This window comes from Dasypus novemcinctus, chromosome 26 (assembly GCF_030445035.2).
Source record: "Dasypus novemcinctus isolate mDasNov1 chromosome 26, mDasNov1.1.hap2, whole genome shotgun sequence".
Taxonomy (NCBI): Eukaryota; Metazoa; Chordata; class Mammalia; order Cingulata; family Dasypodidae; genus Dasypus; species Dasypus novemcinctus.
The window spans coordinates 28,630,007-28,653,854 of NC_080698.1; the positions used below are offsets into that span (position 1 = coordinate 28,630,007).

General features: G+C 40.0%; 1 protein-coding gene across 1 annotated transcript in view; it reads right to left on the reverse strand.

Moving 5' to 3' along the window:
* Positions 1-14,218: 14,218 nt before the first annotated feature.
* Positions 14,219-23,848, reverse strand: part of SUCLG2 (succinate-CoA ligase GDP-forming subunit beta) — a 305,148-nt gene continuing 295,518 nt past the window's right edge. Inside the window, exon 11 of the mRNA XM_004457048.5 lies at positions 14,219-15,301. Coding sequence (XP_004457105.1) covers positions 15,186-15,301 — 116 coding nt within the window. The 3' untranslated portion in view covers positions 14,219-15,185. The remainder of the gene's footprint in view (positions 15,302-23,848) is intronic.

Consider the following 23,848-nt stretch of genomic DNA (forward strand, 5'->3'; position numbering starts at 1 on the left):
TCTTAGACTAGTTCTGAGATGCTGAAAAAAATCACTCAAGAACCTCTTGGTATCTCTCAGGGCTGTACCTGTAAATGGTAATTAGACTTTTCTATTATAGAGCTTTCTACCATCTATTGTGATACAAAACTACCTTAAAGGAGCATTTGACAGCAGGTAATGCATGGAGTATAAATCACTTGGAGCTTCTCACAGGAATGCAAAATGTACTTTAAATGCAAAGTCTAGCAGTACAGGAAGAGAAACAGAAACATAGAAACTGTGAACCACGAACATGGCACTCACAGATGTCTTAAGATAGAAGTGTCTTAGTCTGCCAGGGTTACTATGACAAATACCACACATGGCTTTACATAACTGCTATTTATTGGCTCACAGTTTCAGAGGCTAGCAGTCCATGCTTTCTCCAAAGCCTGTAGAGTTCTGCCGATAACAACCCTCTGTCATGTGGCAATCTCCCTCTCTCTCTGTCTCCCTGGCTTCTCCTACCTCTGTGTCCAAATTCCTTTGCTTATAAGAATATTAGTATATTGGAATAAGGCCCGCCCTCATTCAGTTTGACCACACCTTAACTAAAAATAGCATCCAAAAAGGTCCTATTTACAAATGGGTTCACATCCAATGGACTGGGGATTAGGACTTGAATGTGTGTTTTTGGAGAGAGATGATTCAATCCCCAACAAGGGGTTATGTGGCATACTACTGTAACCTGGTGAAAAAGGAAAATGATACAACAAGATGGGATGTGTTATTCTCTAAGGCTGGGCTGAAAAGATAGATGAGGCATATTTGTACCACAGACTTGACAATGGGCAAAGTGGAACTTGGCAACTCTGGTCAGGCTTCCAAGTTCCAGCATGGTCTGGCCCCTGCCCACTTCTCTGTGCTAGGTAGATTAAATGAGTGGACCAATTCTTCAGCCTTTCCTATATTTATGCTGCCTTTTGCCATGGGATTGTAACTCCCGTCAAGAAGTAAAGTATATTTATGGTATTTTGGATTTCATTTTGGTCATGTGATTTGCTTTGACCAATGGAATATTAGTAGTTGTGATGCTGTGATGCAGAGGTCTAAAAAATGCTTGCATTTTTTTTTAAAGGAGGTACTGGGGGTGAAATTGGGACCTTGTACACATAAAGCAGGTGCTCAGCCACTGAGCTATACCCGCTCTGTGATATTTTGGTTTTGCTTTTGTTCCTCTGGGCTTATGATGAGAACATGCCCTGACAAGACTGCTGAAGGATGAGTCAGGTGGAAAAGAGTCAGGTTGCCCAGATGTCCTAGCCAAAGCCAACCTAGATCAACCATCAGCCAGCTAATTCCCAAAAATGTGAGTCAGCCAAACCAAAACAAGAAGAACTGCCTAGTTTTATTACCTTTGAAGAACTGATGGACTTATAACTTCTTGGACATAAGCAACAAACTGTTTCTTATCTGCAAATTTGTGTAGCTGCCTTTCCTACCTGGGATTGTCACAAGTCTGCATTATCTAAGCCTTTGTGTACTCCCTTAGAAACTGCACGTAAAGACTCAGACATAGATTTAAGAATTGCTGGATCTAATAGGTATCATTTCAATGTTTGTATGAGTCATGTGGCCCTACAATACTGGGAGAAAAGGCAAAACCTCAGGATTCAGTCAAGTTCAAAATTCGTAAGAGCTAGATGAAAGGCCTTTATTTGCAGAGCCAAAAAATGCCAAATACAATCAAGTGATGTCAGCAGCTGAGTAGGGGGTTGCAGACTTCCAAGAGTAGATCCAATTGTAACTATATGGACTACAAGGGCCACCAAACCATCCCCTTATTCAGGTTAAATAGTCCTTGTTTTCCCCTATGAAAAGGGCTCAGTGAGTCCCACCTGTGAAGCTGACAAGACTCTAGTCAGAATGTAGTCAGTGTCCAGGCCAAGGCCATTAGCTATTAGAAACTTCAGGGAGATTCAGAGTGAAGTGTAGAAATATTTAAGACACTGAAATGTACAATATTTTTGTATATGATATTTTATGTACTTGAAATGTTTAGATTGACAGATCAGCATTGTGTTCCTAGTTTAACATGTGTGATTGAGCACTTGATAAATTCTTGGGATTTTAAATTGAAATCTTACTAAGTATACAAACAATATCAGGATAGTTAAGTTAATTTAATGATTTTTTTTACTTTTAATTATATTGGTTAGATTTACAAGAATTAAGTGCTTGGTATGGCTTGTCATAAAATTGAAAACACTTGAAAAGAAAATGGAATATTGAATTTATACAGGCAGTTTGAATGCTTAAAGGAGTTTAAGTTTGAAAATAGATCTAAACATGAATTCCTTTAAAAGTGATTTGTGAAAATTAGATTTAGTTATAAATAGAATAAGAGCTAAAAGTTTAAGTAAGTTTTACAATTTATAAATTAATAAATTACTAACATTTAAAACAATGTGAAGTTCAGAAATTTTTTTCAGTGTATAAACTCTGCCCCAAAGACATTAAATCTTTCACATTGCATAAATGTTACATGAAAATATGGTCTGATTGTCATGTATGGGAAATTCTTGTCAGGTTTGTCTAGTATTTCATTTTCTACCACTTCTCCAAGTCCTTCCAAGTTCCAGTTAGTACCTCTATTCCCATCTGAATTATCCACTCCTTGAATAGAGTGGCTGTCTTTATTTAATCTGTTTTCTCCAAGAAGCTGCCATGTTGTTAGGAAAGAGCAGATGTTAAGTAAACATTTGTGTGAATTAAACTTAATTAGCTATATTTTTCCGGCCTTGTTTAAAATGGTGTATCCTGGCAGCATGATCCTGAAGAGGTTTGTGTTCAAGGCACACTTTCAAACCCTAGCATTTTAGATATCACATATCAGAGGTTGAAAAGACTCAGAAGAACCTGGTGACAGTTTGATATTATTTATGATTTCCAAAAAGAGATATTAATGCTGCTTATAAATTGGTCTGTTCCTCTGGGCATGATACCTTTTGATTGATTTAAATTCAAAGGCTTTATGTTTACTTCATTAGTCAAATCTAGGGCTTTGATTCGGCCATGTCATTAGCGTGTGCTGGGTTGAGTCCCTGCCCCCTTGGTGCGCTTTATAAATGGATGCTCAACTGAGAATAGGGAAGTGGATATGCAAGAAAAGAAGACGGGAGCTCCATAGACATGGAAGAGGATGCTGAGGCCCTGGGAAGAGAGAGGAGCCATTCGGGACCTTGCAAGGGTATCTATTTTACTCCAAATAGATATCCTTTATAAAAGCCAACAGATTTCTGATACTTTGCATCAGCCCCTTTGGCTGACAAATAGAATTTGGTACCAAGAAGTGGCGTTGTACTTTTGCACTTACCCAAACGCTGGAATGGTTTTATAAAAGGGTCAAGGGTATTTTTTGAGGGAATTGTGAGATGCTTGATGGAAAAGGCCTAGACTGCTCTGAACAGACTGTTGGTAGGAATATGGACACTAAAGAGACTTTTGATGAGGCCTTAGAAGGACATGATGAAACTATTATTGCAAACTGGAGGAAAGATGATCCTCTTGCAGAGAACCAAGCAAGATTGACTCCTGATGTTATAAGGAAGGCAGAATTTGAAAACTAAGAACTTGGACATTTAGCCAAGGAGATTTCCAAATTAATGTGGGAAATGCAGCCTGGCTTCTCCTTGCAGCTTATAGCAAAGGGTTAGAGGAAAGAGATAAGTTGATAACAGAATTGTTAGGAACAAGGCAAACAAAAACTGATTTCAAAAATTCTAAGCCTTTGGAAATCAAGGCCCCAGATGATAGAGCCCCATTTGAGGAATGAACTAAATTTGGAACTTGTAAGTCAGAATTGAAAATGCAGTTATCTAGGAAAGACTTGTGGAAAGCCTTACTGTCTGATGGCTTGGACTAGTGCTTCCTGCAGGCCAAACCAACAAGGTTTTTGAGAGAGTTGTATGAACAAAACTACTGTCAGCTTGGACTAAAAGGGACATGGAGGGGAGAGATGGAAGAGAAAATGGCTTTAAGAAGAAAACCATGGAATTGAGGTCTGGAAATAAGATATCTCCTTGTGCCAAGAGAGGAACCCCACATGTGCATAGAGAGAGGGTGAGTTTGCCTCAGCAGTTGAAGAGGGTGCATGTTCCAGCCAGCTGTTCAGGGAGAGTTTTGCTGCCCCAGCTACAGAGAGTGTGGAGCACATTCCCCAAGGGTTGCGGGGAGTAAGGTCAACACCTCACTGGTCTGAGAGGGGTGGACTTTTTTCTCATAGATTAGGGAAGTTCAGGTGGCCAACTCATTGCTCTGAGAGGGTTGGGCTCCTATGCCAGAGAGTAGGGAGAATATTGCCTCCACCTCACTGTACTAAGGGGGTTAGACTCCACACCAGAGATTGGGTAAAGTATGGCCCAATCACCCCAACTTTCTTGGAGGGTGAGGTCTGGAACTTGGTTACCACCCAGATGCTTGATGAGGGTAGAACCAAGAAAATGGGCATTGGGCAAGCCTGTGGAAAGGTTGGGCCCCCATGAGGTCGCAGGAAGAAAAAATCACTATCTTAAGAATGACTCTCAGACTTTGAAATCTAATGGAGTATGCCCTGAAGGTTTATGGAACTGTAGGGGATAAATGACTCATGTTTCCCTCCCAATTTCTCCTTATGTTAAAGCAAATGTTTATCCTTTGCCTGTCTCTTTGTATATTGAAAGCAGATAAATTGTTATAAGTTTCACAGGTTTACAGACAGACAGGACTTTGCCCCAAGACAAACTGTATTTCTATAAATAATTGATATGATTTTGTACTTAGCATTGCTAAATGAAAGGATTAAGGTGTTTCTAAAAAAAATAATGTGTTTATTTATTTATTTTTGGAATTCAGAGGGTGGAGTGTGGAGTTTGATATTATTTATAAATTCCAAAAGGACTAATACAAAACTGAAACACAACAGCCGTAATTGCAACATGAGCACTGGTCTGATGATAATTTAAGGCAGTCCCCTACAGCATTCTGTTGCTGCTTGTGAAGAGCTGTTGGCTGCCCTGAGCATGCCCTTTTATCTACTCAGGGGGAAAAGTTCTACCATGTTCCCTTTAACCAATGATGTTTCTTAGGTGCTGGCTTCTTCTTAAGACTTTGCCTCTTCCTAAGCAGCAGATTTTATTTCCACTAAATACCTCTACATAGATCAACAAACTGTTTGACATTCATCAGTGGAATGCAAAGTACCGCACTTTCAAATACTAGAATTTTGGACACCATGCACCAAAGGTTCAAGAAATTCAAAACAGGGAAACGGACTTTGGCCCAGTGGTTAGGGCGTCCGTCTACCACATGGGAGGTCCGTGGTTCAAGCCCCGGGCCTCCTTGACCCGTGTGGAGATGGCCATGCGCAGTGCTGATGCGCGCAAGGAGTGCCCTGCCACGCAGGGGTGTCCCCCGCGTAGGAGAGCCCCACGTGCAAGGAGTGCACCCATAAGGAGAGCCGCCCAGCGCGAAGGAGGGAGCAGCCTGCCGAGGAATGGCGCCGCCCACACTTCCCGTGCCGCTGATGACAACAGAAGCGGACAAAGAAACAAGACGCAGCAAAAAGACACAGAAAACAGACAACCGGGGGAGGGGAGGGGAATTAAATAAATAAAAATAAATCTTTAAAAAAAAAAAAAAGAAATTCAAAACAATGCAACTAGAAAAAGACCTTGAATAAAAGGGGAAATGGTAAAGACAAATGAGTTTTACGGCTAAGAGGCTTCAAAATGAGTAGGGAGGTCATCAGAGGGGTTGGCTAATGAAGTGAGATAGGAAATCTATAGATGGATCTAGAGCCTGGCAAGAAGTCCATGTGGACATCAATAACCCCAAGATGGCTGCTGGAAGACTCTCCCCAAGATTCTGTCACTCAGAAGAAGGCTTCCTCCAGAAGCCAGGAGAAGCCCCAGATATTCCCTAATGACTTTATCATTGGGCCCTCCTGGGAGACTGATGGGGGAAATAAGCAATTAGAACAGTAACCATCTGGAACTCTTTCCCTGCCATTAGCAAAAAGGTAGGATAATTAACAGCTCAAAAGCCGGGTGCAAGGCCTGAACGAGCTCTCTTGCTCTCTCTTGCTCTCTTGCCTCTGGACCCGGACTCCAGCTACCTTCTCCCCAGGTTGGATCACCACACAAGTAAAACCTGGGCATTTATAACCTATAATGGGAAATTGTAGCCTGTAAACCAGACCTCTTTATCACTTTTCAGCCGCTTCCTCTCTTCCTGGGACCTCTATTCTGTTATTTTCTCCCATTTCTCTTCCCTCCCAACCTGAATAAATTACTGGCCTAACTCACCTGGCATGCTCTTGAAATTCATTTCTGCAGCATAGCCAAGAACCTAAATGAAATCCGGTAACACTTGCGCATGTTTCAGCAGGAGCTGAGACAGCCAAAGCAGATACAACCCCAGGTAGTGGTGCTTCTGAGTGTTATGGTGACACACAGTTTCTATGGTCATGACAGATGGCTCTGGAGTTCAGTGTCTTGCCAGTGGGCCCTACTTTGGAACTTGTGCTCCTGAGTGTGATGGAGTTGGACTCAGAAGCGACCTCTCTACACATGCCTCTTCTGTCACTTTTACTGAGCCTGTGGTTGGCGCCGGGATTGGTGTATGCTCAGGAGACTTGAATCTCTGGACTGTCCATGTGCCAGCTGGGCCCTGAGCCTCAGCAGAGTTGCAACACCTACTCTCCGGTTTTTTGGACTTACCCAGGTCAGCTAACAGGGAGGTGAGGATGGTTAACCACCACACTAGGGAATCAAGAGAGTCTACAACTGCAAGGAGGAGAGTCCCATCCATCAGCCATGTGGGATCTAAGTCTCCTCTCGATTTACAGGTGGCATGGACATCACCATCCCAGGGTCCTCAGGATGGAGGAATAAAATATGAATCAGAGTGGACTTACTGGTATTCTACTATAGAATTATTGTGGCTCTAGCAATGGAAGAAACTCTATCATTGATGTGGAGACAGTGTTCATGGGAGTTACTGAAGGCAGGGAGAGGGAAAAAGAGGTGTGATATGGGGACATTCTTGGGACTTGGAGTTGCCCTGAATAAGATATTGCAAGGACAGTTGCAGGACATGCTGTGCAGCAGTGTTCCAAACATATTCATCAAATGCAATGAATGTGCCATACTGATGAAAGAGGTTGCTGATGTGGGAGGAGTTGGGGTGGGGTGGGGAGTGGGAGTATATGGGAACCTCTTATATTTTTTAATGTAACATTTTGTGTGATCTATATATCTTAAAAAAAAGATAATAAAAAATAAACTTAAAAAATTCAAAACAACATGAAACACACCATCAATAACTGTAATGTATATTGTAGAAAAAATAAGTTGTATATACTGAATAAAATTGGGTGGCATATCCATGAAATATATACTAGTTGAAAGCCAGGACCTACTTACTCCAACTCAAGGACGAAAACTAAAATGAGCATTTATTTTGCAACTCTAAAATGTAAAGTGAAGGAAATTAATTAGTGAGAATCACTAAGTTAAATGCAAAGGAAACAAAATTACCAGTTTGATCTACAATTACATATTAGTTTATATCCTTATGATCAATTTTCTAAGTGTATGTGTAAATATAAAAACACATGTATAAACTTCAAAAAATGATCTCATATATTGCTTTGTTCCTGCTTTTTGCAGCACTTTCCTAGTGCCTGATGATGTTGTGCATTTTCTCATGTGCACTGATGATTTTTATACCTTCTTTGAGAAAATCCTTTGATCAATTTTTAATGGGATTACTTGTGTTCATTGTTGAACTGTAAGAGTTCTTTATGTATTCTGTGTACAAGTCTCTTCTTTGATACATGGTTTGGAAAAATCTCCCATTAAGTGAGTCACCTTTTCACTTCTGAACCACACATTAAAAATTTTTTTGAAATCCAATTTACCTAGTTTTTGTTTTGTCAGTTGTGTTTTTAATGCAGGGCCTTCTAAAACTTTTTTTCAATGCTTAGGGCAAATTGTTATACTGTTTCAAGTGTGTGCCTGTTCAATATTAAAAGAGAGAACGAACTCCAAACAATAGCCTTCCAATCTGCCAGTCTTTCCCATTCTCTGCCTGATCTCTAAATAACTGCGACATCATGACTTTCCTTTAGAATTTTTTCCTAGCCAGAGTTAGAAGAGCTCCCAGTTAAATAAACATGTCCTCATGTTATTGCCTCTGAAAACACAAGAGAAGAACAAGAAAAAAATATTTTCCCAGGGTTGGCATATAAAATCTAATTAATTTTGGATTTGTGAGGTTTGGCATAAGGTACCTGGGAATTGCCCATGGCCTATATGCAATATCAAAATATGAGATAAGACTGCTGGACCTAAACCTCTCCAGAAAAAGAGTGAAGGCTTTTTCAATTAATGCTGTGATAATTCAGTCTCCAGTTTTCACCCCTCCTGCCCCTCTGCCTTTTGTCTTGTGGGTGATCATGATTTTGTATTTTGGGGAAGGTAGTGATAAGGCACTTGGGATCAAATCTCTAGAAAATGGTCCTCACTTATGCATTGTGCAAGCCCAGGGAGGTGCCGCTCAATTGCAGTCCATGCAACCTGCACAAACGTCAACACTTTGTTGCTCAAACTTGCATCCCGAGGCATGGAGTACAGTAAACAGGTAGCACATTTAAGAGCCTATCTTGGGAAGTGGACGTGGCTCAACTGAGAGAGCATCTGTGTACCATATGGAGGGTCCAGGGTTCGATACCCAGGGCCTCCTGACCCGTGTGGAACTGGCCCACGTGCAGAGCTGCCACGCACAAAAAGTGCCTTGTCACGCAGGGGTGCCCCCCATGTAGGGGAGCCCCACACACAAGGAGTGTGCCCCACAAGGAGAGCCACCCTGTGTGAGAAGAGCACAGCCAGCCCAGGAGTGATGCTGCACACACAGAGAGCTGATGCAGCAAGAAGATGCAACAAAAAAGAGATGCAGTTTCCTGGTGCCACCTGGGAATGCAAGCAGATGCAGAAGAACACACAGCGAATGGACAGAGAGCAGACAACAGGAGAGGAGAGAGAAATAAATAAAATAAATCTTAAAATAAGAAAAACCTGTTTTTTTTTTAAGAACCTATCTTAATAAATGTCTTTTCCTTCAATATTCTCTCAAATTATCCATGACTATAAGCAGCACAACTATAGTGACTTTGGGTCCTCACAGGCATAAACCAAAGAACAGTGGCTTTGGCTCAGATCAATTTCAGTTAGCCGCATACTAGTTGCATGCTCTTGCTCATGTTACTTAACTTCTCTGAAATACAATTTCCACATATGTGAGGTAGGAAAGATAGGTTCACAGAGTTGCTAAGAGGATTAAATGAAGTAATATAGGTAAAATTCCTGGCACACTATAAGTAGTTAATCAATGTGAGTTCCTTTGCAGTGAAAGGTATACATCCTAAAACTCATTAGATTCAGATGATAAAACTGCAATGTCCAATAGGGTAGCTACCAGCAACATGTTGCTATTAATTAATTGAAATTAAGTAGACTTAAAAAGTCAGTTCCTCAGTGCTCAAGAGCCACATTTAGCTTGTGGCTACATATTGGACAGTGTAGATATTTAACACTGCCATTATCACAGAAAAGTTCTATTGAGCCTTGATGTAATAGAGGTGATGAAATTAACCAAGAGCTGGAAATCTAAAAGTCTGGGTTTTTGCTAGCAACTCCGTAACTTTAGGTGAGAAACTTTGTCTCACTCTGTCCCTATTCCTCATTTGTAAAACGGAATAATGCCTTTGCAGGAATGTTGTGGGGATCATGTGCACTGTCACGTTTCTTTCTGTTTTCTCAGCATCTTCCCAGGAATCCAAGACCAAATAATACACAGCATAGTATCACAAGCAAGGACCACCGATGATGACTTGATGGGCACAGTCCTTTGGAAATTTTATATTCATAGCCATGATTTGATATTATTCCAAGGTCCCTGTAAGTAGTTAAGAACAGCATATGCTCAAAAGCACAATAAGCTATCTGTAGACAGTTCTTGTGGTGATGGAAAGATACAGTCGAATTAACATTGACTGTTTTCATTGGCAAGTGGCCTTTGTATTCTAGGAAGTTCTCAAAGCATTTAAAATGGAAGTTCAAAGATCATATTTTCTGCTTTTTCATTTCTGCTTGACTTTTTTTTCAAAATTTAAAATGGCCTATATCCATTATTGCAAGATCATGCAGAACAATTCCAATGCCCTAAAAATGCCCTATGTTCCAGCTATTCTCTTCTGCTTGACTTTAATGCCTGAATCTGCCTTTCCCAGGTTTGGAAACTATAATCTGTTGCTGTCATTTTGGGGCAATGTATTTTTAAAATTTTTAAACCACACAGAGGACAACACTATACCCCCTACCCAGATTTCCCACTTTTAACATCTTATTTCCTTCCTTCCCCCCCACCTCTCCCTTCCTTTCCTTCCTTTTTTCCTTCCATCCAACATCTATTTTCTGTACATTTGAGAGTATGTCGCACATATCACACTCCTTTAGTACTTAAAACTTGTCTATTTCCTAAGTTCAAGGATATTTACTTATGTAACCACATAGTACAGTTATCAAGTGCAAGAAATTTCACATATAAAGTGTATAGTCTATGTTCTAATATTTTCAATTGTCCCAATAATGTTTCTCCTCCATTATTAGATCTAGTCCTGGACCTTGTATTCCATTTAATTGTCATTGTCTCTTTAGTCTCTCTGTATAAAATTATGGTAACATCTATACAACATAAACCTTTCCAGTTTAACCATTCCCAGGCATGCGGATGGTTCAGAAGCATTATACTCATTCACAATGTTGTGCTTCCATCACTGCCATCTATTATCAAAACGTTTCCATCACCCCAAACAGAAACCCTGGACCCCTTCTGCATTAACTCCTCATTCCACACTCTACTCACATCACCCCCACCTCCTGCTCCTGGTAACTTGTACTCTACTTTCTCGATAAATTTGTTTATTCTAGATATTTAATATAAGTGGAACCATATCTTTCTTGTGTACATGATTTATTTCACTCAACATGATGTCTTCAAGGCTCATCCATGCTGTAGCAGGTGTCAGAACTTCATTCCCTTTTATGGCTGAATAATATTTATTCATATATATATACAAACACACATATATACAAACATATATACACACACATACACACATAAACACACATATATCGCATTTTGTTTATCCACTCATCTTTTGATAGTTGATGGACACTTGCGTTGTTTCCAGCTTTTATCTATTGGGAATAATACTGCTATGAACATTGATGTAAGAATATCTGAGTCTCTGCTTTCAATTCTTTTGGGTATATACTAGAAATGAGACTGCCATGTTTTATAGTAGTTCTGTGTTTAACTTTTCGAGGAACTACCAAACTTTTACCACAATGGCTGTGCCATTTTACATTCAGACCAACAGTGTACTAGGGTTGCTATTTCACCACACTTGTTAGTTTTTGTTTGTTTTTTTAACAGTAGCTAGTCTAGTAAGTATGAGGTAGTATGTCATTGTGGTTTAGATTTCAATTTCCCTAATGGCTAATGATGTTGAGCATCTTTTCGTGTGTGTACTAGCCATTTTATATCTTATTTGGAGAAATATCTATTCAAGTCCTTTGCCCATTTTTAAAAACTGTGCTGTTTATTTTTTTGTTGTTGAGTTATACAGGGTTTCCAAATATTTTCTCCTATTTGGTAGCTTATCTTTTCTTGATAATGTCCTTTGATGCACCAAAGTTTTAGATTTTGATGAAGTCCAAATTTTCTAGTTTTTCTTTTGTTGCTCATGCTATTGGTGTGTAATCTAAAAATCCATTGCTGAATTCAAGGTCATGAATGTATTTTCTTATGTTTTCTTCTAAGAATTTTACAGTTTTTGGCTCCTATATTTATATAAATTGATTCATTCTTAGTTAATTTTTGTATATGGTGTGAGGTAGGGGTCCATTTCTTTTCTATGTGGATATAGTTTTCTCAGCACTATTTGTTGAAGGGACCATTCTTTCTCCACTGAGTGGAGTTGGCACCCCTGTCAAATATCCCTTGTCCATACATATGCGGATGGGCAATGTAGCTTTTAGTTTATCTACAGCGGGGTTTGGCAAGTGTTTTCTGTAAAGGCCAGAGAGTAAGTAGTTTAGGGACATAAGATCTCTGTCACAATTATTCAATTCTGTCATAGCATAAAAGCAGTTATTAACATTATGTAAACAAATGGGTATGGCTGTGCTTCAATAAAACGTAATTTAGGAAAATCAGCCCTTGATCATAAGTTTGCCAGTTCCTGATAGAGAGGTATTATTTAGATAAGAATACATTTTCTTCACATTTTTATCACCACTATATGTTTTCTCATTTATTTTTATTTTTGAAAATATATTGTATCCTGCAATTGATCACAATTAGACTTTAAAAATTTAACTTAGAAATAATTTTTCTTATTTTTATTAAGGCCTTGTATAAAAAATATAATGCTTTTGTATGATTTTCTTTCTGAGAACAAAGGGAGAGGGATGGACACAACACATAAACTGTGAGAAAACTAATTAAAAATGATTCACCGATATAATAAGTTCATTTAAAAAGTTTCTGGTTCTTTTACTAATTCATGAGTTGAACTACAACTTAGAATACCAAAGTAAGCTTCAAGAGCCTCAACACAATTATTCCTTGAGTGGGCATTACTGCTCAAAACAAATATACTAAAGTCAAGTATTTAGATGAATCAAGTAGCATCTATACAAAAAGCCTTGTAAGTTATATTCATGAGTGAAAATAAATCCCCAAATCTAATATTCATTATGCTTTTGCGGTCATTCACTGACATGTACAGAATGGTGAAAATTTTGAGTTGCCTGACATGCATGCTCCCAGGTGAGGTTGAACAAGGAACTCTCTACATTCTTGTTTCAGCTTTTATACTAATAAACAAATGTCCTTCTTGTGATATGTTTAGTGACATGTTTTCATACTGTTGTGCTTCCTGATGATTTTGCTGTTTAGAATGATTCAAAGTATAGTGCTGAAGTGCTATTTAGCATTCCTGAGCACAAGAAAACTGCAATGTTACTTATGGTGAAAATACATGTACTAGATAAGCATCATCAAGTCATGAATTATAGTGTGACTGGCCATGAGTTCAATTTTAATCAATCAGTAATATATATTAAATAAGAGTCTTTAAACAGAAGAATAGATAAAACATGGTTATGTTGATCAGTTGATAAAAATATTGTAATCAGAGGCTCACAGGAACCTAACACTTTATTTCCCCTAAGATCAATGGTTCAGTACACACCAATTCAGTGTTGGTACGTCTAATTGCCAAAAATATACCTTACTTCTTTAATCATCGCTGCAATCAGCTCATAATACGTTGGCTCGAAGGGAAGGCAATGCAGAACTTTACAAAATAAAGGACAGAGAGAGACACACAAGAGAGGAGATAAAGATGGGACCAGGCGACTCACAGCTTCTGGAACTGAGAGCCTGGACTCTGGTTTCCACCTTGTATTTATTGGAAACTCCAGAGCAGCTGTTTGCTATCAGAACTGCGACATCATCTCTAATAGGGAACAACTGCAACATCTACAATAGAACAGGTAAAACTCTTTTTCCCACAAATCATACTAACTAGTTATTAGACTACCAAAAAAGCCAAACATATGTACAAGAACACTGTTATTATTGTACACTCATTGCATAACATTTAAGAAAGGACCTAAGACTAATCTACCAAATGGTTTCAATATGGATCGATAAAATAATGACTTTTAAATTTTTTCTCAGGTTAAATTTATGAGAACAATGGAAGCTGGTAAGAAACAAACAAGTTTGGTCCACACACATATGTACTTTGAGAGGAAAATTGTTAATGGTGGCATCTGAAGTTGGTTAGACAAGGGGAGTTTACAGCATTGTATTTCTTTTAGTACTATGTGGACTGAAATCACATTTTAACCTGTTAGATACCTGCAGTACTTACCTGGGTTTCTGGTTTGTATATAATTTTTATTCTTTTATTGAACAATCTCCCAACATAAATATGGTTATCCATTAAAGCTGAGTGGAACTGGAATAATCCTGGGACAGCTCAAATTTTGTAATTTTAGGGATAAGCCTATGGCAAGGGTAGTGTCTCAGTGAAACAAAAAATGTTTAAAGGAATAAAATTGACTAAAATGAGACATACAGATTTTAGAGCTTACAAAACATAGGATTTTATTCAAATTTGTGTACAGATAAAAATTTATCAAAAGTTAAACAAAAAGCTAATTCAAATTCTTCCCCAGTACAAAAATGGACATTATGGAAAAAACCACTTAACTTTCAATCACATCTTTCTACCACAAGCTGGTAGGTTGTTAAGAGGCAGGGGAGAAGGGAGAAGGGACTGATCATTCATAACTTGATCTTCGGTGTTGTCTCTTCACAAAATGACTAAATTAAAAAGATTTCCATAAAAATCAAAGTTCTTCAGCTTTGATATAAAAATGGAACTGTTAATTCCAAAGTCACAAATAAGGCTTCTGGCTTTATATTTTGTGTGAGGTAAACAGTATATATTCAATATTAAGGCAGATGGGTAAACTATACAGACATTAATGTGGGCCTTTCATTATACTAAATATTTTGGAATATTCATGAGTCTTCCAAACATGTGCTAGAATTAGAAATTTGTTTAAAAAAAAAGCAGCATCAGCTATTTGTTTCAGTGTCTTAGCTACACCTTTTGGTAATAGATATAATTTTGTTTCATGGACTGAAATTTTTTTTTATTATATGGGACTAAACGTCCACTAAAATTCTTATAAATGAGCCAGGGTCCAATTTAAAATTCTACATATATATGCACATTGTTTGGTCCTATAGATTGCTCCCCCAAATCAGCAAAACACTGCCTACTATGCAGGCTTATCATGACAGAAAATTATGAGGACACGGTCTTTTGGTAAAGACTATAAGTGAAATCAGATTATTTCGGCAGTCTAGATATCTTCTTCAAGAAAATTATAGACTTCAGATTTTTCATACAGTGATTTTTCCTTACCCTCCCCCCTCTTTTTTCCCAATGGAATAACCATTTCCTTCACAGTGATGAGAGAAACATCCCTTTTTTCTGGAAAATCTGACTTCTTTCCCCAAGGATCAGGAGGAGGGCATCACTTCTTGGCCACACTGGCCACAGCCTTCTTGGCTGCATCCTCCAAGTTGGCGGCCGAAGTAATAGGGAGTCCACTGTTGTCGAGTATGCGCTGAGCCTCCTCAACATTGGTTCCTAGAGAGAGGGATGATGAAAAACATTGAAATGCAACTGGAGATGACGCTCTGGGACATTCTGTACAACCTAAAATCATGGGATGCCTGGGCTCACCTGACACAAACACAACCTTAACAGTTTTTCAGTTTTATGTGATGCTGATCTAGATCTGCCACTTAGATATATCCAGATGACAAATTTATTTATTTTTTCCTCTTTTCAGCTTGGTTGTCTAGCATTAAAAAGATACTGACTGCATCTTTTCTTGTACTATGAAACTGAAATAATGAACTTCTTATAAGACTGTGCATAAAGAAACATTAAAGGCCACTTGATCAGCTAGTTTGAACAAGGGAAATCGTCTGAAATGGATTTGTCCCTTGATTGAATAGTCTGAGTATGGAATCGAAATAAAAAGCCTTGTGTGAAAAACAAGCCAGAGAAAGACAAATCAGGGTGTTGGGATGGTTTAGAATACTGTGGGTAAACATGGGAGGACACACAAGAGTAATCTGTAGTATCTACAGCTTGTCATCAGGAAATGAATTAAATATAAGCTCTGATTAATTCCAGTGAGAGGAAAGATCATGTGACAAGAGCTATCCAAAGCTGTGGTGAAGAAAAGAAGGAAATAAAATCTAGAAAAGAAGATGGAAGAGAGGCTTCACAAGAAACATGAATAGTTTTTACTGATAAAAGCTGAAATTTCTTCTGATAACCCAGTTAGGTAGATTTAATGTGGTTTTGGCCCATACTAGAAGTCACCTGCCTTAGGGACCTCTTGGATAGAAGTCTGAATGGTGACCTCATTTTGGGTGTACGTATAAAACCCTGAGAATTTGCCTCCCTGTGCTAGTGAATCTACTACCATTGAGACTCTCCAGTAGTCAATCTGTCCATTTCTGCTTCCTCCTCACTCTATGTAAGGAAAAGGGCAGAAACCCAGAAAATAGGCACCGCAGCCTCTGATGGCCTCTCTTGGCTATTCCTGGTGGATATGCAGCATTTGATGGCTGAGACACCTCATTCAAAGGTATGCTTTGGTGACTAACCCCCTAGAAGGAATGTGAAAGAATTTAAGAGTCTAATGAAATATGCCATCTTCCATCATTTCCTGTGCTTTTATCAAATTAGCATGATAGAGCCTATTTATAAAGAAAACTTTGAAAAATAGGCCTTGAAGGGTCTGCTTTACCACAGAGTACAAACAAGAAGAGGAACTTCTGTCAACATGTTTCATACAAACAGGCAGGACCGAGTCAAAGAGAACAGTTGGCTTGAAGAGGTGATGTAGCGCTGATTCTCCTGGGACCTTGAGTCCACCAAAGCAGATGTGTAAGAGATCTGGCACTGCCTCTTCTGCTCAGGGCTTATTTGTTGCTGCTCTACATAGGAGTCTGAGAAATGGCTTCTTTGGAAAGCATGAACTTGAAAGTTCTCCAGCCTCTCATCTTGGCTCTCATCTATTAGTTATGTGGTTTTGGGTATTTAAACCTCAACTTCTTTATCTCCACACATAATGCAGAATTAATATTCATTAAGCACTTACATATGCCATACATAATGCTAAATGACTCATATGAAATTCTTATAATAACTGCGTAGGTCCTATTGTCCCTATTTTACAAATGAGGCAACTGAGACACAGAGAAGTTAAATAACATTTCCATCACCAGACAGGTTGTAAGTGGCAGAGCTGGGACTTGAACTCAGTTCTCTCTAATTACACAACCTTAAATGCTCTAAAGCAGGAGTTCTTAACAAAGGGGCCATGAGCATGAATTGAAATTCAAAAAAATATTATTCTTATTGGTGTGGGTGTGATATATTTATTAAATAATATACAGTAAAATGTGAACTTAGTAAGGGTCCATGGTTTTCTCCTGACTGGCAAAGGGGTCTGTGGAACAAAAAAGGTTAAGAAAGGAATGCAGATAGTATAGGTTGCAATGAGGAACAAATCAAGTAATATATGTGAAAGCATCCGTGACAGGGCAGGCTGGCTCTCCCCCAATAACCATGCTCCCTTCTACAGTGGAGAGCTATTGCTGGGAAGTAGCTGCCCAGCCTGGCACCTACTTGGATCCAGGTGGGGTCATATGGCTGAGTTCTGACCAATAGAATATGAGTGACTATGATAAACGTGGCCATAAAAATGTCTAATATGACACTCCATACTCAGTTTTCCCCATCTATCTTTGAGAATGTTACTAGCCTGGGCACCCATGGAAAGTACCTTTTAAAGCTGGCAATAAGTCTAAAAACTCATTTTGAGCAAAGCACACAATCCAATCAGTCACTCAGACTCCATGTGAATAAGAATCTTCTATTATGTTAAGCCCCTGATATTTCCATATTCATCTGTTTTTTTTAAAAGATTTTTAAAAAATTTGTTTCTCTTCCCTTCCTGCCCTCCTCCCCTAGTTGTCTGCTCTCTGTCCATTTGCGCTGTGTTCTTCTGTGTCCACTTGTCAGCGGCACAGGGAATCTGTGTCTCTTTTTTGTTGCATCATCTTTGCTGCGTCAGCTCTCCATGTGTGCGCCTGGGAAGGCTGCACTTTCTTTTGCGCTGGGCAGCTCTCCTTACGGGACGCACTCCTTGCACACGGGGCTCTCCTATGCGGGGGACACCCCTGCGTGGCAGGGCACTCCTTGCATGTGGCAGCACTGCGTGTGGGCCAGCTTATCACACGGGTCAGGAGGGCCCTGGGTTTGAACCCTGGACCTCCCATGTGGTAGGCGGATGCTCTATCAGTTAAGCCAAATCTGCTTCCCCATATTCATCTGTTTTTACAGGTCATAATATCACTTGAACTAACGTCACTTTATAGAGGTTATGATAGGTAACCTTCTAAACTGGCTTCCAATTGATCCCCACCTCCTGTTATTCACACCCCCGTGTAATACTCTTTCCCTGAATATGGGTTAGATTCAGTGACTGGCTTCTAATGAATAGAAAATGGCAAAAAGTGATGGAAAATCACTTCCGAGATTAGGTTACAAGAGCTGACATCTGTCTTGTTCGCACACATTCTGACTCTTCATTTACTCACTCTGATGAAGCCAGCTGCCATGTTTGTGAACTATCCTAAGGAGAAGCCCTTGTGGTAAGTAAATGAGGGCGCAGCCTGTGGCCTCCAGTCAGTGAGGAACCAGGCCTTCCCTCCAACAACCCATGAGGAACTGCATTCTGCCAACAACCAGGGGAGCATGGAAGCAAATTCTTCCCCAGTCAAGGCTTGAGATGACTGTAGCCCTGGCTGATAGCTTGAGTGCAGCCTGTGAGAGTCCCTGAGCCAGAAGACACAGATAAGCCATGGCCAGATTCCTGGTCCAGAGAAACCATGAGACAACGAATGTTCTTGCTAAGCTCAGTTTCAGGGTAATTTGCTACACAGTAATAGATAACTAATAGAGATGTAAGGATTTATTATTTCTTTAATATGACCTTAGTGTGTATTTTGATTCATTCGGTAAAGTTTTAGTCAAGGTCCCAGAGGTTGAAAGGTAGGACAGTGGCAGGTGTTAGCTACCAGGCTAAGGAATTTAGACATTAATCTGCAGGCTTGACTTTCATGAAGTAGTGACATGGCGTGAAGCAAAAGCCCTTACTGACACAGAAGCAAATTGGTCCTTGGACCACAAGGTGAATACAAGTAGTTAATGTGTAAATTTCTATCTCCCTCAACAGAGACAGGGGCCAGAATTCGCTCCCAACTGTCCTCCAATCTGCCAAGGAAGAAATATAAGTGAAGATACAAAAAGCTCTTCTCCCTCTTCCCTTTCTCTTCAGAGTGCCCTCCAATCTCAACAAATAGCTCCCAAGACCTTCATGCATCACCTCAAGAAGCAGACTCATCTGCCTGAACATTCTTTATCATCTGACTCTATCTTTCCTCTCTGAGTCCTGCTGTTGGTATGCATCTTAGCTAGGACTGTCAACCTCTGTTGAACTGGATTGATACAGGATGCTGCAGTGGTAGTAGGAGTAATCATAGTCATGCTCATAACCACAATCAATAATGGCAGCTATCACTTGGCAAGTATCACATATTTTTCCAGGAATCTATTAGCTCCTTTATTGCTCAACAGCAACACTGAGATAGCAATTATTACCCTTATTTACAGGAGAGGAAACTGAGGCACATATAATTTAAAAGTCTTGTCTAAAGGCTAGCTAGCATTGCTAGCAATAGTTAGGAAGTGCTGGAATGAGGGTTCAACTTAATTTCTCACTGCTCTGAATGATTTGTGGAAATCATGCTTGAAACATCCATTGTGAACTGTATATAATGCCTTCTAATAATTTTATAAATATATACAATAATAAAATGAACAATAAAATTTCTGTTTTTGTGGTTTTATAAAGTTTTCTCACATGCCACTTTATTTGACCCTTACAATGATCTTGTTGTGAGTTAGGTGTTTACAAATCAGCTCTATTTTTCAGCCAAGAGCCCTGAGGCTCTGTGACTGGCAGAAGTCAGTCTCAAAATCCTTTGCTCTTCTCACTTCACATTAGCTCCTTGGTAACTCTAGTCTGTCATTTTACAATTTGCAGCACTTTCTCACGCATCATAAGATGTGAACCTCAGGACAACCATCTAGATGCTATACATTATTTAAGAGCAAGGATCAAGTCTGCTATTAGACAGGTTCAACCAGGATCTTTGCTCTGTCTAACTTCCCTCTGGCTACACCTGCCCTACTCATAGTCACCTACCCAAGGAGGGACCCTGAGGATGTTCTCTGTCCTGAGGCAGACACTAATTGGCCCCAAATGGGCACCTGATCCAAGGCAGGGTCCATCTACTGACTGCCCCAGTCATTAGCTTGTCCAATTCATTCACGTTCTTGCACAGGGATGGCAGATATGAAACAGAAATTACTTTCATAAAAAGGATTTGCCATCTGTGAGTAAGCAGGCAAGATAAAGGCAGGGCAAATATGCAGAGAGTTGTGGAATCAAGTGAACAGACAAACAGTGGAGTGATGCTCCTGAGATTAACCTTGATCTCAATCCTGCTCTTCCTGGGTCTAGCCTTATAATGTTCCCTGCCCACAGGGAGAACAGTTTCTTCAGTTTTACTTGCGCTCCCTTCCACACACATGGGTGAAATAAGCTCTTGACCAAAGACAGGATTTTAGAGAAATTAAATGGGTTGCTTTTCCTTGCAACCAAATAGCCCAGTTAAATCAGTGCCTCAATGAATACCCTCTTCAGAATATAACCTGCCATCAGGTATTCCAAGGGAAAAAGACTGATTTAGGAGTTCATGAACTTCCAGATGCATTCGTGAGGTGTCTGCCTAAATGACCATTCTTGGAGGATGCCTTCCTTGTCACCAACCCCCAAGGCCCAAATTAGAGCAGGGGCTTTATAATAAACTTCTAGAATACCTTGTACTTCCAAAATCATAACAGGATTACATACTACTGGGATTGCTCATGTTTGCCTTGTCCCCACCAAGCATAAGCTTCATGAGGGCTGACACTTTGTCAGACTTGCTCACTGGGTTATCTTCGGGGCTTAGCACATCTATCACACAGTATGTAGTTGTCAGCAGACTGAATAACTGGGTCATTCACATATACAAAATATGTTGAGGAGGTGAGGTGTGGGTGGATATGTCCATGATCACCTTACTGGCCCAACACCCCAAACTAACCCCTTTTGTATAGAGTTGGAATAGAAAGCCCTAACTGCCTAAGGGAGAAAAAAGGAATGATTATTTTTGAGCTCTCTTAGGGTTCTCTAGTGGCCTCTTTCTTTAAGAAGGGCCATGCAACAGCTGGCGTTGTTCACTGCCCTTGACTCCAAGCTGCTGCCACTCTCTCAGCTCTGTAGTGCCACATGGCCCAGGCGAGTGGAGGTTAGCTCAAGTTTACCAACCAGTGGGTAAGAAAAGGGGGCGTGGGGGGGTGGGGGGGTAGAGCTGCTATCTAGAAAAACACTGCCTTCCCTTCACCCAGCTGCTCCTTCAGTGCCATGGCAAAATGTCTAATTGCTTCCTAATTACATATCCACTAAAATGACCTTTAATTATACGTGCACTTATACTTTAATTATAGCCTTATTTATTAAGCATAAGCCAGGCAGGCTCAGAACCAAGGAGTTTTTGAAGGGATTCTCATATTCAAATATAAAGCTTGGGCAAAGGACTATGAGATGAGAAATAGGTCATGTACGGAGGCACTGTGACAAGATGAGAGAGAGAGAGAGAAATACAACACAGTCATGAGAAAGTCAGGGGCAGGAAAGAGAAAGAGACAAAATACACGGAGACAGAGAGAGGTCAAGGACTAGGAGATAGAAAGGGGCAGGGGAGAGATGAAGAGGGACAAGAGATGTACAAAGGGAAAAGGGGAGAGAGAGGTGAAAAGAAATAAGACTAGAGGCAGGAGAGAGGAACAAAGGAGATTAAATGAGATCAAGAGACACAGAAATGGAGAGACAGAGAGAGTGAGAGAACATGTGCATGTAAGAGAGATGAAAAGAGAGATTTATAAGGAATATTCCAGAGAGAGACACAGACACATGAAGAAGAGAGGGAAAGACAAAGAGCCAAGCGGAGAAGAGACTGAGGGGAAAAAGTGAACTGCCAAGTCCCTTTCACGCCAGCCCCACCCTGAGCCTGTCACCACCTCTCTTCCAAGTGCTCTACCTGGTTTTGCTTTGGGTGATGTGGCTGTGGACAAGTCAGGGAGAAGCGAAGCCAGGGCAGGCTCTGCTGCCGGTTGACAATGCGCTGGACAGAAATGAGGGCTTGCTGTTGAGGGAGCAGTGGAAGGGAAAGTAGGTAAATCAGAGAAGAGAAGAGGGGTTAAAGAGAAAAAATAGCAGCCACTGAAACCAGGGAACAGAGGAAGCCTTTGGCAAATGCTTGCTAGTTATAGATTTTTCTTTTCTTTTTTTTTTTTGAGTATTGGAAGTTAGTTTCTTTTCGATTCAGCAAGTGGCTGTATTCCCCACCCCCTTCCTTGCCTTTATTTCTAAATAGAAAGTATCACAGCTGCTTTACACACCAAGATGGAATTATGTGTTCCAAAGAGAGTGTTCATGGCTGTGTACTCAATTACAAATGGTGCTGCTGACATACTCTAATATTTATTAAATGCTGCATTGCTGTTGCCTTTTTTTCTTTTTAGTCCAATAGAAATAATTTATTTGGGAAATGGAGGAAAGAACAGAGCTTGCTGAGACGTGGGAGAGAAAGACGGAAATACACTCCAAGATTTGGTGTAGGCTCCTCTAGGCAGAGAGAGCCTGTTTTTTCCTTTTTGAAGGCACAGGGGACTGAACCCAGGACCTCTTATGTGGCTCGACCTGAGCTACATCTGCTCCCTATACACTGGTGTTTTTTGGTATTATTTTGTTTTTTTTTCTTATTTTTATTTTCTGGCTCCCTCATCTGTTTGCTCATTGTCTGCTTATTGTTTGTTTTCTCTAGAAGGCACCAGGAACCAAACCTGGGACCTCCCATGTGGGAGGTGGGTGCTCAAGTGCTTGAGCCACATCTGCTTCCCTGCATTGCTTTTTTCTTTCTTTCTTTTTTTAGGTCCTGGTACCAGGGATTGAACCTGGGGCCTCATATTGGGGAGGCCAGTGTGCTCAACCACTGAGCCACACTGGCTCCCCTGAATTGGCTCCCTCATCTATTTGCTTGTTGTTTATTTGTTGCTTTTCTTCATAGTCTTTTTTTTTGCTCATTGTCTGCTCACTGTTTTTGCTCGCTATCTGCTCACTGTTTTTGCTAGTTGTCTGTTTTCTTTAGGAGACACCAGGAACTGAGCCTGCTACCTCCCGTGTGGGAGGCGGGTGCTCAACTGCTTGAGCCACATCTGCTTCCCCCTGCATTGCTTTTTAATGAGGTTGCAGGACAGTTACTTTTAATCATCACCTCTACAGATAACTGATCACTCCTGCTGGTCAAACTTCAGGCACTTTTTAGTGTCTGCTTGTTGAAAGTCACTCGGGTAAATTGTTATCTACCTACTGCAGGCCTTAATAAATGGTAATATACAGAAAATCAAAGGGGTATGGGTTTAAAATAAAATCATGCTATACTGCCAGAAGATTCTGAATGAAAAAATAATTATAAAAATCTTTTACATTTTTTTACCACTGACTTCTTACCACTGGGTGGAGCGAGAGAGCTGTAAACAGAGATGCCAGGGTCATTTATCAAAATAATTTGCTCTTTGCTTTCATTCCAAGTGAGAAGATAATGGAAGTGGACAAAAATTACAGGATTGTGTTCAAAAGGTCCCCCTGCCCCACCCCAGTCAGCTTTTTCTCACAGGGCTGGGAAGAGAACCACTCTCTGGTCTGGAACAGTGCAAAAGCTGTCTTTATTAATTATTTTAATAAGAATGATAACAGGTTTTAAAAAATAAATAATACTTATTGGGTGCATACTAGGTGTAAAAAATGTTTGTTGAATACATGAGTTAAAGGTTTCGCTAGCATCATTTCACTTAATGCTCACTGCAACCCTAGAGTTGGCATCACTTCCCCATTTTACAGATGAGGAAACTGAGGCATTGGGAGGCTTACTAACTTGC